General features: G+C 35.3%; 4 protein-coding genes across 5 annotated transcripts; 3 read left to right on the forward strand and 1 right to left on the reverse strand.

The window, feature by feature from the left end:
* The first annotated feature begins 555 nt into the window (after positions 1–555).
* On the forward strand, positions 556–1,434 carry LOC142616003 (uncharacterized). Its single transcript, XM_075788898.1, has one exon. The coding sequence runs from the start codon at positions 556–558 to the stop codon at positions 1,432–1,434; it is 879 nt and encodes a 292-aa protein (XP_075645013.1).
* Positions 1,435–3,592: 2,158 nt separating this feature from the next.
* LOC142616004 (uncharacterized) lies at positions 3,593–4,471 on the forward strand. Its single transcript, XM_075788899.1, has one exon. It carries the CDS (start codon positions 3,593–3,595, stop codon positions 4,469–4,471), a length of 879 nt encoding a protein of 292 aa, XP_075645014.1.
* A 1,722-nt stretch (positions 4,472–6,193) lies between these two features.
* On the forward strand, positions 6,194–7,072 carry LOC142616005 (uncharacterized). The gene has a single exon (XM_075788900.1). The coding sequence runs from the start codon at positions 6,194–6,196 to the stop codon at positions 7,070–7,072; it is 879 nt and encodes a 292-aa protein (XP_075645015.1).
* Positions 7,073–7,891: 819 nt separating this feature from the next.
* On the reverse strand, positions 7,892–10,121 carry LOC142615483 (uncharacterized). Of its 2 annotated transcripts, XM_075788225.1 has the most exons (3): positions 9,934–10,121; positions 9,609–9,679; positions 7,892–9,459 (listed from the first exon to the last, which is right to left on the reverse strand). In XM_075788225.1, exon 3 carries the CDS (start codon positions 9,450–9,452, stop codon positions 8,133–8,135), a length of 1,320 nt encoding a protein of 439 aa, XP_075644340.1. In that variant the 5' UTR covers positions 9,453–9,459; positions 9,609–9,679; positions 9,934–10,121; the 3' UTR covers positions 7,892–8,132. The 2 variants fall into 2 exon arrangements, with proteins under 2 accessions (XP_075644340.1, XP_075644339.1); XM_075788224.1 differs by lacking the exon at positions 9,609–9,679.
* Positions 10,122–13,050: the final 2,929 nt, after the last annotated feature.

Genomic DNA, 13,050 nt, shown 5'->3' on the forward strand with positions numbered 1-13,050 from the left:
TGCATGAAACTAGTAATTTAATGATATTTATGTGTGCACAAGGGGTACAGACTATCTTCCTGAAAGGCAGGCGTGTAGGCTAGATATAATGGCTATTGCCTTTTCTTGTCAATTGTTATATCGTATATTTCAAATAAATTTAAGAAGATTCTCTTCTGATTTTTGAATTTAAATGTGATTGAATGTGAGTTGGAGAGCTGGTGAGAGTAGACATTGGAAAAACATTGCTGCAATAGTGAGTTGGAGAGCAGGTTCAATGCTTCTAATATGTAGTGTTATCTTCTGCAAAGATGCTCCTGTAATTTAGATGCTTAAAATAATTGGATATTCAGTTGGGGAGCTGGCAAGAGGGAGACATTGCATAGACAATGCTGAAAGAGTGTCTAAATCCAGATCAAAATAATGTTACAACTCATTGATATTTGAAAATATTGAGATTCCTAATGTATACCTCACCCTATCATATATATTGAGAAGATGCTAACTAAAGCAAAGCAAATTGATACACAAAATTGTACATTCAACAGCAAGACGTCTTTCTTGTTTTAGGTAAAAATGACTGCCTCTCCTGTCAATGAAACCTGCCATCACCATTTTCGATCCAACAGCTTTCCCACTAGATCACACCCACTCATTACAGAATTCAATGACCAGTTGAGCAGATTGAGTGGTTCTGAAACAACTTCTTCAGCATCAACATCTTTATTCCGGAAACTCATTGGCCTTCAAGATTTGCATGACCGTGTTGATAACTTGCTCCTGTTGCCTTGCACACAAGACTTAGCCAAAGAACAGCATCAGAAATGGTTAAACGAGCTATTGGATGGATCTCTCAGGCTCTTAGATGTGTGTGAATTTGCAAGGGATGCATTGTTGCAAACAAAGGAATGCACACATGAATTTCAATCAACCCTGCGCAGAAGACATGGCAGTAAAATGGAGCTTACAAGGGAGATTGAAAAATACTTGGCCTCTAGGAAGGTGGTAAAAAAGGCAACACAGAAGGCCCTAAAGAGCATGCAAACTAAGTTGTACTCTAAGAAAAATGAAGATCTAGCCATGGTTAGCATGTTAAAAGAGCTAGAATTTGTTACTGTCATGGTCTTTGAATCACTCTTGAACTTCATAGCTGGAACAAAGTCGCAATCAAAATCAAGCGGCTGGTTTGTGGTTTCCAAATTGGTGCACCCAAAAAAAATAGTATGTGAGGGTGAAGAAACAGATGCAAATGAATTTGACAAGGTAGATGTGGCATTGCAATCTCTCATTAGTCACAAGACTAGCAAATCTAATTACTCCATCCATGTTCAGAATGTGCAGAACTGGATGGGGAAGTTGGAGTCAAGCATTGAAGATGTTGAAGAGGTGCTTGAAGGTTTGTCTAGGCATCTCGTCAAGACCCGAGTTTCCTTTCTCAACATCCTCAACCACTAGCCCAGAAACCATCATGGGCAACAATTTTGTCTGTAAATTTGTACAACATTATAGACCTTCACTTTTTGTACAAATACATGAATGAAATACACACATTTTGTCTTCTACTTCTAACTCAATTCATTGTCTTAAATAAATATTTGCTAGTATCACTTTTGAAATGTGAGCAATGACAGTTACACAGTGTGTATGGGATGCACAGTTGAAATCAAGTTTTGAACACACGATTTAGCCTGTGTGTGTACTGTTGGGTGCAAGACAGTGTGTGTAACAATAATTTTCCTTGAAATATATTCCAAGAGTATTCATTCCAAGTGCAAGAATGGTTCAATTTTAATAAATTCTTGGATAGTGGACTCGCAAAATACCTCATAAAATTATAAATTACAAGTCTACTGTACAATATTGGTAATAAAAATATAGGGAATGATTCTAGTTCAACCCATTACTACTTGTGAAATACGTTAAAAGGACGAGGTTTGAGCCTTTGAAATTTGAATTTGGTGGCCTAGACTTTAGCAATCCTGCATATGAGTTCCAATTTCTGCTTGGCCTAAGGGCATTTGTTATTTAACCATTTTTAGAAACTTTTTGTGAGAAAAGAAAAAATCAATTGACTTTTTTGACAACTTTTTATATTTCCTATGAAAGTAGCATCAAAACTTTCCTAAAATGGTTCTTTAAAAAATGTCCCAAGGGCATCTGTTCACGGGACCCATAAAATTACGATGTTGTGCATTTAGTGATGCAGGGCTTGAATCTGGTTAAGGACCAAGCTCCTCCACTCAAAAAGCTGAACACAAAAACAGAAAAAGAAAAAACAAGACTAGAGCTGTCAATATTCTGCTTGTCTCAAATAAATTGATTAAAATACATCTAAAATCATTGAGACTCTGACTCTCATGGTTTACTTGAATTTCATATGGTTAAGCAATTAAAAATCCTGCATGTCTATCTTTGAGGGACAACCCATATTTTTAATGAATCAACCTAATAAAATTTTCTACATTATGAACAGAAATAGAGAAGTCATGTATGCAGATCTTGCCTGCCTATGGCAGAACAATCATGTTACTATCACAGGGATCACATATAATAACCAATTAAATCATTAAGGAACATGCTAGCGTTTACAAGTGTACACATGTGATTTAACTAATAAAATCACACGAATACTTCCCTTCATGACATAAAATATTGTGCAATAATATATCAAATATTCAACACCCGTGTGTTATCAGCACCAACTTCTCTAATAAAAGATAAGCATTAGCCATTCTAACAATAGCTCAGCCTTAGTTTCTGGGAGACAAGATGGCTGTGTTACTTGTTCACAGATGTACTATAAAATAGCCATGACTGTGTAATATGTGTTACATTATTTACAATCATGTTGTCATCTGATGAATCATCCATTAAATTTTCCTTATCATTTCATAGCTTTTTAAAAATCTTATATTCATCATTCCATAAAATAACATGAGTCACTCCAATATAACTTGAAGCCGGATCCATCCATAATGGTTATTTTTTGCAAACATTGGCAGGCACAGCATTTAGATCCAAATCAAAATCATGTTAGGACTCATTAATATCTAAAAGTGAGATTTCACATGTCAACCTCACAGATAATATATATTGAGCAAACTTGAGAAATTAGGTAAATTTTAAGACTAAGTTATACATTAAAGTCTAAGTTATAACCATGACCATCAATTGTAATTTATTAAGTGTCGCGCTGTAGCCTTCTGGTTCCCAGGAAGGCAGCAGGCAAACTGGATAGACGAGCTTTGCCCTTTGTTGTGCTAGAAGGGATGGTGTCAACACTGCTAATGTGTTGCATATTTAACAGATTATTTTCCAATTCAATAGGTAGTGTTATCTTCTGCAAAGATGCTCCTCTAAGATAAGGAGCATAAAATAATTTGATATTGAATTGAGAGCTGGCAGGAGGGAGACACAGCACAAACAATGCAGAGAGAGTGTCTAGATCCAGATCAAAATCATGTTACAACTCATTGATATTTGAAATTATTGTGATTCCTTTTGTCCACCACACCCCATCATATATATTGAGAAGCTACTGAATAAAGCAAAGCAAATTGCTACACCAGATTGTACATTCAACTGCAAGAAGTCTTTCTTGTTTTAGGAAAACATGGCTGCCTCTCCTGTCAACCAAACCTCCCTTCACCATTTTCGCTCTAACAGCTTTCCCACCAGAGCACACCCGCTCATTTCAGAATTCAACAACCAATTGAGCAGATTGAGATGTTCTGAAGCAACCTCTCCATCATCAGCATCATTAAGCCAGAAACTAATTGGCCTTCAGGATTTGAATGACTGTGTTGATAACTTGCTCCTTTTGCCTTTTGCACAAGCCTTAGATCAAGAGCAGAATCAGAAATGGTTTAATGAGCTGTTGGATGGATCTCTCAGGCTCTTGGATGTGTGTGGTATTGCAAGGGATGCATTGTTGCAAACAAAGGAATGCACTCATGAACTTCAATCAACCATGCGCAGAAGACAGGGCAGTAAAATGGAGCTTGCGAGGGAGGTTGAAAAATACTCAGCCTCTAGGAAGGTGATAAAAAAGGCAATGCAGAAGGCCTTAAAGGGCATGCAAACTAAGTTGAACTCTGAGAAAAATGAAGATCTTGCCATTGTTAGCTTGTTAAAAGAACTAGAGGCTGTAACTATGTTGGTTTTTGAATCACTCTTGACCTTCATAGCTGCACCAAAGTTGCAATCGAAATCAAGCAGCTGGTTTGTAGTTTCCAAGCTGGTACACACCAAGAGAATAGCATGTGAGGGTGAAGAAACAGATGCAAATGAATTTGAGAATGTAGATCTGGCATTACAAACTCTCATTAGCCACAAGACAAGCAAATCTGATTACTCCATCCATGTTCAGAATGTGCAGAACGCGATGGGGAAGCTGGAGTCAAGCATTCAAGATGTTGAAGAGGTGCTTGAATATTTGTCTAGGCGTCTAGTCAAGACCCGAGTTTCCTTTCTCAACATCCACAACCACTAGCCCTGAAATAATAATGGGCATCCATTTTTGTCTGTAAATTTGTACAAGTTGATAGACCTTCTCTTTTTGTAAATATACATGAATGAAAAACACATTTGCTCTTCAACTTCTAAGTCAATCCACTGCCTTTGACAAATACTTGCTCATATCACAATTGAATTCTATTCTAAGAGTATTCAATTCAAGCGCATGAATGGTTCAATTTTTATAAATTATAGGATATTATTCTCACAAAATACCTCGTAAAATCTAAAATCTCAAGTCAACTGTTCAAAATTAGATAACAAAAATATAGTAAATGATCATCTCACTACCTCAATCCATAAGAACTTGTGAAATTAGTTAATAGAAGGAGGTGGTTTGAGTCATTTAAATTTGGTCCCTTAGAATATTTTAGCAATCCAGCCTATGGGTTCCAATTTCAGCTCCACATACAACGCTGTGCATTTAGAGTATGCAGGGCTTGAATCCGGTTAAGGGCCAAGCTCCTCCACTTTGGGCAGTTGAACATAAAAACAGAAAGGACAACAAGACATCAGAGCTGTCAATATTCCAATTGTCTCAAATAAAATGATGAATACACATCTAAAATCATTGAGAATCACATGGTTTAATTGAATTTCGTGTGCTTATGCAATTAAAAATCCTGACTGTAGGGACAACCCATGTTTATAATGAATCAGCCCGAAAAATAAAATTTTCTACATTATGAACAGAAATGGAGATGCCACATATCCAGATCTTGCCTGCCTATGGGACAAAAATGATATAGCAATCAAATGACTAACCAATTAAATCAGTACGCAGCATACTAGTGTTTACAGTAAAGTTATACATGTACATATGATTGAAGACAGGAGCTGCAGCATGTGGATAAAGTGAAGCTCTTTTGAAATTCAACTTGGAACGTATATAAACGCTAAATGCAGGGGAAATTATAGTTTCACTAGAAATAACACAGACCATAACATACTCAATCTTGTAAGCATAATAATATTCAGGGCAAACATAGAGTATGAAAGAATTTGATACGTGTGTATATAATTAAGAACCTATTGGAAGCAAGTAGTACCAGGAAGACCAATACTATATACAGTGAAGAAAATTTCTAGATTTCGCATTGCATGAAACTGGTAATTTAATGATATTTATGTGTGCATGAGGGGTACAGACTACTGGCTGCCTGGAAGGCAGGCATGTAGACTAAATATAATGGCTGTTGCCTTTTCTTGTCCTTCGTTATAACGTAGTTTTAAAGAAATTTATGAAGATTCCATTGTGATTTTTGAATTTAAAAGTAATTGATTGTGAGTTAAAGAGCTGGCTAGAGGAGACATTGCAAAAACATTACTGATATAGTGAGTTGGAGAGCAGGTTCAATGTATGTCAACACCACTCATGTCTTGAATATCCTATTGATTATTTTGCAATGTATTGTATATATGATTATCTGATATGGAAATAGTACTGTGATTTTAGAGTTTATATAATGAGTTGGAGAACTGGTGAGAGGGAGACATTGCAAAAACATTGCTGAGTGTGTGTTTATATCCAGATGCAGATCCCAATCTCAATCATGTTATGACTGATTGATATTCCAGGAGGATGAGATTCCTCATGTCCCCCTCACCTCAAAAAATATATATTGAAGGGAGGCCACTGCAAATTGCTAAACCAAATTGTACATTCAACTGCAAGGCCTATTTCTTGTTGAAGGAAAACATGACTGCCTCTAATTTCAACTCAAAAACCCATCAACACACTCGCTCAAACAGCTTACCCACTAGAACACACCCTCTCATTTCAGAATTCAATGACCAATTGAGCAGATCAAGAGATCTTGAAGCAACCTCTTCATCATCAACATCTCTATGCCAGAAGCTAAATGGCCTTCAAGATTTGCATGATTGTGTAGATAAGTTGCTCCTATTGCAATTCACACAAGCATTAGCCCAAGAGCAGTGTGAGAAATCAGTTAATGAGATTTTGGATGGATCACTCAGGCTCTTGGATGTTTGTGATATGGCAAGAGATGCCTTGTTGCAAACAAAGGTATGCACACGTGAACTCCAATCAACTCTGCGCAGAAGACAAGGCTATAAAATGGAGATCACGAGGGAGGTTGAGAAATACTTGGCCTCAAGAAAGGGAGTAAAAAAGGCAATGAAGAAGATCTTAAAGAGCATGCAAATTAAGTTTATTTACAAGTACACCAAAGATATTCTCATTATTAGCATGTTAAAAGACCTAGAAGCTGCAACTCTCATTGGCTTTGAATCCCTGTTGACTTTTATTGGTAAATCAAAGTTGCAAACAAAGTCAAGCAGCTGGTCTTTGGTTTCCAAGCTAGTTCACCACAAAAGAGTGGCATGTGAGCGTGAAGAAACAGATGAAAATGAGTTTGAGATGGTGGATGCAGCATTGCAATCACTCATCAGTCACAAGCCAAGCAAATCTGATTTCTCTTTGCTTATTGATAATGTGCAGACCGGGCTCGGGAAGTTGGAATTAAACATTCAAGATCTTGAAGAAGTGCTTGAATGCCTTTCTAGGAGTATTGTCAAAACTAGAGTTTCCCTTCTGAATATCCTCAACCACTAGCCCGAAAATTGTCAGGGGCGTACTTTTGTCTGTAAACAATTACAAAATCATACAGCTTATATAAATGTACATGAATCAAATTTATTTTCACTTCTGATTCTAAAGCTATTCATTGGCCTAAAAAATTTCTCACTTATTTCTTGCTGCTTAACTCTCTTCCTAGATCATCTAATTTTAGTACAAGATTTTGTTTAATTCTTGAATACTTTGATATTAAAATACTCCTGTCAGCTTCCAATTTTGGCTAGGATAAAAAATATGCAGATAAATCTGTTTTAAATGATCTCACATTCTTGGGCTGTCCAATAGTCAAGATCATGAAAGGCTTGAACCTGGTTAAGGCCAAGCTTGACCACCTAACTGAATTTACACAATGAAAGAAAATATTATTTATTTAACAGTTAAAGACAGAAAGTCTTAAGGCAAACAATATTAATTTATAATTGATATCAGAGCTGTAAGGATTCCGATTGTCTTTGGGAAGTTGAATAACAAAGAACTAAATTTAATTAGATTCACATGCACTCTCAAATCTTCTTTCCCTATGAATTTAAAAAACTTGAATGCCTCTCTCTGGGGGACAGTCCAATATTTTATTCATTTAGGCATTGATTAATTTGTCTTGCTACAATATGAAACGAAATAAATAAGTTACATAGCCTACCACTATTCCAATCATTGACAAAAATTGCTCTGCTTGCATGCTTAAACGTAAATAATAGCATGGTCCCCTGAAAGTTACGTGAAAGTAATTAAAAGTGGCAAAAGAAAAATTAATTCCTGGGAATTTTAAGGCCAAATCAAGAAAAAAGAAAAGTCTGAAAGAAAATGAAACGTATATTTGCAATATTCGGAACCAACAGGAAGCAAGGAGTATAAGGTACAGTCTGTTTAAGAACAAAAACAGACAGTTATATCTAAACATCAAAGTTCACAAGGTACAAAAATCTGCAAGTTCACAAAGAACATAGATACATCACTAAATTATCAACTCCTAACACCCTGAAACCAAAAAGCCAAACCTACTCCCCTTTTTGTTATGAAATGAGAAAGGGATGTCTCAATGAGCTCTAGTCTGATGCTCCTTAATCTCTTTAATATCTTGTTCAATACGATTTAGGCGAGGTAGAATCTGATGCAAGCAAGGTAGAATCTGCTGCAGGAGATCCATCATATCAGATAATGTAGGTTGTGCAGCACCGGATGTAGATGGTCTGGACTCAGCAGCCATAGCATCTGCAACCTCATCAATATCTCGATCTAAGTCATCATCGGAATCACAGACAATCAGGTTAGAACGTTTTACATGAGATGAACTGAGCTGAAGTGTACTATTCCCAGTGGCAAATAAGGGCTTTGCCAGAGCAGATTGAGCACCAGATGTAGACAGTTTGGACTTAGCAGCAACAACATCATCAATCTCTCGATCTAAGTCATCATCAAAATCAGATTCAGATTGCCTTGCACGTTTAGATAAGGGCGTTGCTAGAGTAGCCTGAGCACCAGATATAGATGGTCTGGACTCAGCAGCAAAAGCATTAGCAATCTCATCAATTTCTCGATCCAGGTCATCATCAGATTCAAAATCACTTTCCCTTGGGCGTTTCATGCGAGATGAGCTCAGTTGAAGTGTATGACTCCCAATGGCAGATAAGGGCTTTGCCCGAATTTCCTGAGGACGAATGGGAACCTTTTTGGCTTCAATAAGTTGAGTAATGACACAAGGGAAGGGGAGTACAGCACGTGACGAGTTAGACTCAAAGGCATGTATGATGACTTGACATATATGTCTACAAATGTCAATGGGTACATCAGTGATGAGGGCATACAACAATTGAGCCCTGGGTACATTGAGTGTATGCAAGTGAGCAATAGGAAAGAGGTTGGTACACATGATACGGCTTAGCCACTGATATTCAGGGATAAATGATGCAGATTTAGCCTTAGAAACCCCATTAGGCCAAATGGTTTTTTCTCCACAGAAAAGAGTCAACATATCTGTTTGGGATGGTGCAGTCTCAGCAGTGTATGGATATGGAGACTCCATGACTCGAGGGATTCCTAAAACCGTGGAGACTAAATCAGGAGTGACCTCAAATCTGATATTCCGAACCATGACAGAAAAAGAACCATCCTTTTTTATGTCATGGATGTTTGAGTAAAACTCATGTATAAGGTTGATGGGCGGTGCAGGAAAACCAGAAGTCAATGAAATCCATCCACGAGACTGGAAAACACGAGGAATGCAAGTGAATTGGAGTTCAGACAAGGTGACATCACGTTCCAGAAAAAGGCGACGTTTGGAAAAGACACCGTGGTACGAGGTTTGGGCATCGAGGTCATTGGATGTAGATACAGTACGCCTACTGCGAGGGGCCATAATGCACCTGTGATCAGTCAATGTCATATAACATGAGCTTAGATGCGATGATGCAAGGTTGCTAGAATCTAATAAGCACAAAACACGAGTTTAGCATTTTGTCAAATATTTGTTGTATATTACCAAAAGTGGGAACTATAAAGTTCCTTAGATTACCTTATTCAGGATTCTGGCAGTTAAGGTCGTGTATTCGTGGTTTACTCGTCAGAGTGGGTCCAAATAACAGTCTAATTGAGTTCCATGACGTAAAAAAAAAAAATAAAAATAAATAAAAAACCAGAAAGTGGGAATAAATTAATGCAACAAAGCTTGAAAAAAAAAATCCCACATCGAATGATAAAATACTATCTTTTAAGTACAAAATTCAAAACCCATAAAACAAAGCCTAAGATTTGAGCTTTGAATGAAAGAAATTGGAAGTACTGATACATTCTAAATCCTAGAGTCTTAGAAAGAAAACAAGGAGAGAAAGAAAGATTACCTGATGATATTGGGTGAAAAATCGTAGCAAAAGAGATGGGATTGGAGATTTCTCACCGAGAGTTGAAAAAGCAAATGGGAAAGTGGCAGTGCTGTTTTCGAGCGAAAGCGTAAAGGAAAAGTAGAGGAGCCATTTTTGAACTAGGCAAATTCCTTTATGTACAGGCTCGAGCGAGTTTATTTAGACTACTTTCTATTTTTGGAAAGCCCAGATAGACTACTTATGTCTGGCATATTTTGTAGATTATTTTGATCCATATTGCATAGGATTAGGATATATATTGATTACTGTATTTTGCATGGGAATCATGCTGTGACTTTGAATTTAAAAGTAATCGTAATCTTGTTGTGGCCTATTAATAATTTGATATGTCCTATAAAAAAAAAAAAAATTGATATGAAAGGATGACCAATTGAGCAAATTGAAAGACAACTTATTTAATGTCGACAAAGACGGAGCCAGAGTTTTGAATTAAGAGGGTTTGAGGGTTTTTTTTTTTTTTGTTAGTAAGAACAAAATTATTTTTGTTTATAATTTTTTAAATGACATCGTTGTTTATTTTAAATAAAATTAGTTAATTGAGCTTAATTTTTTTTAATTTTACTATTGGTAATTTTTGTTGTTGAGTTTTTTTTTTTTGAGCTTATATATTTTGTTTTAGATTTTAGATCTATAATTTTTTTTTAATAATCACTAAAATGAGAAAAATACTAACTCTACAAACTTTTTTTATATATAAATTATTGATGTAATAAATAGTTACTAGTAAATAAAAAAATGATGTGAGTGGTGGGTCTATGTGTGAACCAATAAGAATTTTCTACCAAAACAGTTTGTAAAATTATTGTCAAAAATTTTGTGAGTATAGCATTACTCTTAAAAAAGTTAATGATATTGTTTAAGGGAAAAATGTAATTTTATAGAATAAAATTGCTAAAATTAGTACACACATATATATATATATAATAATTTTTTTTTTTTTAAATTAGGGGGGGGGCCATTGCCCCTTGTCCAAAGCTAGCTACGCTCCTAAATGTCGATGTTAATATGTGAGAAAACCAATTCTTCTTTTATATTGTACAATATAATATAAATTTACATTGTAGGCAAATTAAAAATGCCAATATTGTACACATTTAGAAAGAAAAAAAATAGTGAATATTGTACACTTTTTACAAATGTGTACAATTTTTGTAACATTTTGTTAAATCTACATTGCAAGTACAATGTAAATATATAGGGGTTCAAAAACTAGATGGCCTTTAAGATTTGCATGATTGTGTTAATAAATGGCTCCTATTCTATTGCCATTCACACAAGCCAAAGGTAAAGAGCAGCAAAAGAAATTGGCTGGAACTTCGCAAAATGAAGGTTCTTAAGAGAGGGTGATGAAACAAAGCAAAAATGGAGAAGAGGTGGTAAACATTGCCTTAAGTAGAACAAAATACAAGTAGGAAAAGCAAACCATGTCGCTTGGGTTTCCCCCACTACACGCTCCACCTTTTGGCATTTACCGTCCAAATACTGACAAGTGGCACAATAGTTTGGAAATCGAAGAGTCACTCCATTGCCCATTTAATGCCTAGACAGCTACACTTATAAATGTCAAATAAGAAATTTCAAAGCAACCCATGTATTTTGCCTTGATCTCACCCCATGAAGTAAATGGGCATGAGATCATGGAGGCTTTTGTAAGGAGATGGCTTCATTTAGGGCCCAAATAGCCTTGGCCCACTTGGGCCATGGGCGAAAATAAGCTCAACATAGGCCTTTAAGGGCAAGCCCTAAAGACAAAGTCAAAGTCAAACCTTGGACCTCGAAGTGAGCAATATATCACCTTGAGTCCAAAGACATGAATTTGACTAGAACCCCATTCAAGGATAAGACAATTATCAAGCGGACTAGGATGAAGCATTATCCAAGCTACCAAGGAAGGATTATGGGACATATGACATTGTTTAAGAAAGCTTCCTGATGATTCTATAGTCACCTCCACATTAATGAAGCTCACCTACTTGATACAGTCGCATTTATTGCTGAATGACTAGCCTGACACGGCAAAGAGTCTCAAAAGCCTCCATTCATCATGAAAAATCAAGAAGAGACTAATCTTTGATAAATGATTAAGTAAAAATGTATTAAAAAGTTTTTTTTTTTTTTTTTTTTGTTTTGTAATCATATTGAGATAAACACCTAGGTTTATTTAAACACCATATCCCTTACCACTATTTAGATTTTGGAATCACACATGTAAACAGAATTGCATACTATAATTGATTATAGCTTCAAAAGGCCTAATTGATTCATAATGAGATAAAAACACCAAGTTATCATAATTAAATTTAAACATTTAAGTTTTTTTTTTTTTTTTGGTTTGTTTTAAAATAATTTCAACGTAAAATAATATCCAGAAAAATAATCAAGTGTTTAGTTGCGCTAGCTCCTGAAAATGTTATGGAAAATATATTTTCCACTACTCTTTACATTTTTTCATCTTCCAAACACACATCTATGTCTATATCTATATCTAAAAGCTGAAGAGTAGCATTTAATGTTGCTACGCTCACATTGAGCCACATTAGCAGTCACGCCATCATTTTTTGTTTTCAATTTTTGTTATATATATATTTTTAAACATTTTCTCATTAAAGGTGACTTAAAAATTCCATTATTTAAAAATTAAAATATCTTTTAACCATTATTTTTATTATTAATTTTTTAAAACTCTCCCTCTCTTTTACCTCTTCAGTTCCCCACTACTTTCTACCTTAATATCATTTTTTTTAACATTTTCTCTCTCTCTCTCTCTCTCTCTCTCTCTCTCTCTCAATTTTTTCATTTTTTGTTTATTTTTTTTATTTTCATTGCATCAATTCCTTAGGTTGATGAATTTTTATGTTAATTAGAATTCTACTGTGGGTTGATGCAATTTATTTTTTTGTTTTAAGTTGTTATTTTTTATATTCCCTTTGATTAAATATTATCCTACTACACTATGCATATAGTATATAATGATATAATGTTATTATGTTACATAGAATGACTTGGATAGTTTGATGTGTGTTGCTATATAATTTATTTTTACTCTTTTTTCCTCTCATCTTATTTTATTCAACA

The sequence above is a fragment of the Castanea sativa genome, chromosome 11 (genome assembly GCF_040712315.1).
Source record: "Castanea sativa cultivar Marrone di Chiusa Pesio chromosome 11, ASM4071231v1".
NCBI lineage: Eukaryota > Viridiplantae > Streptophyta > Magnoliopsida > Fagales > Fagaceae > Castanea > Castanea sativa.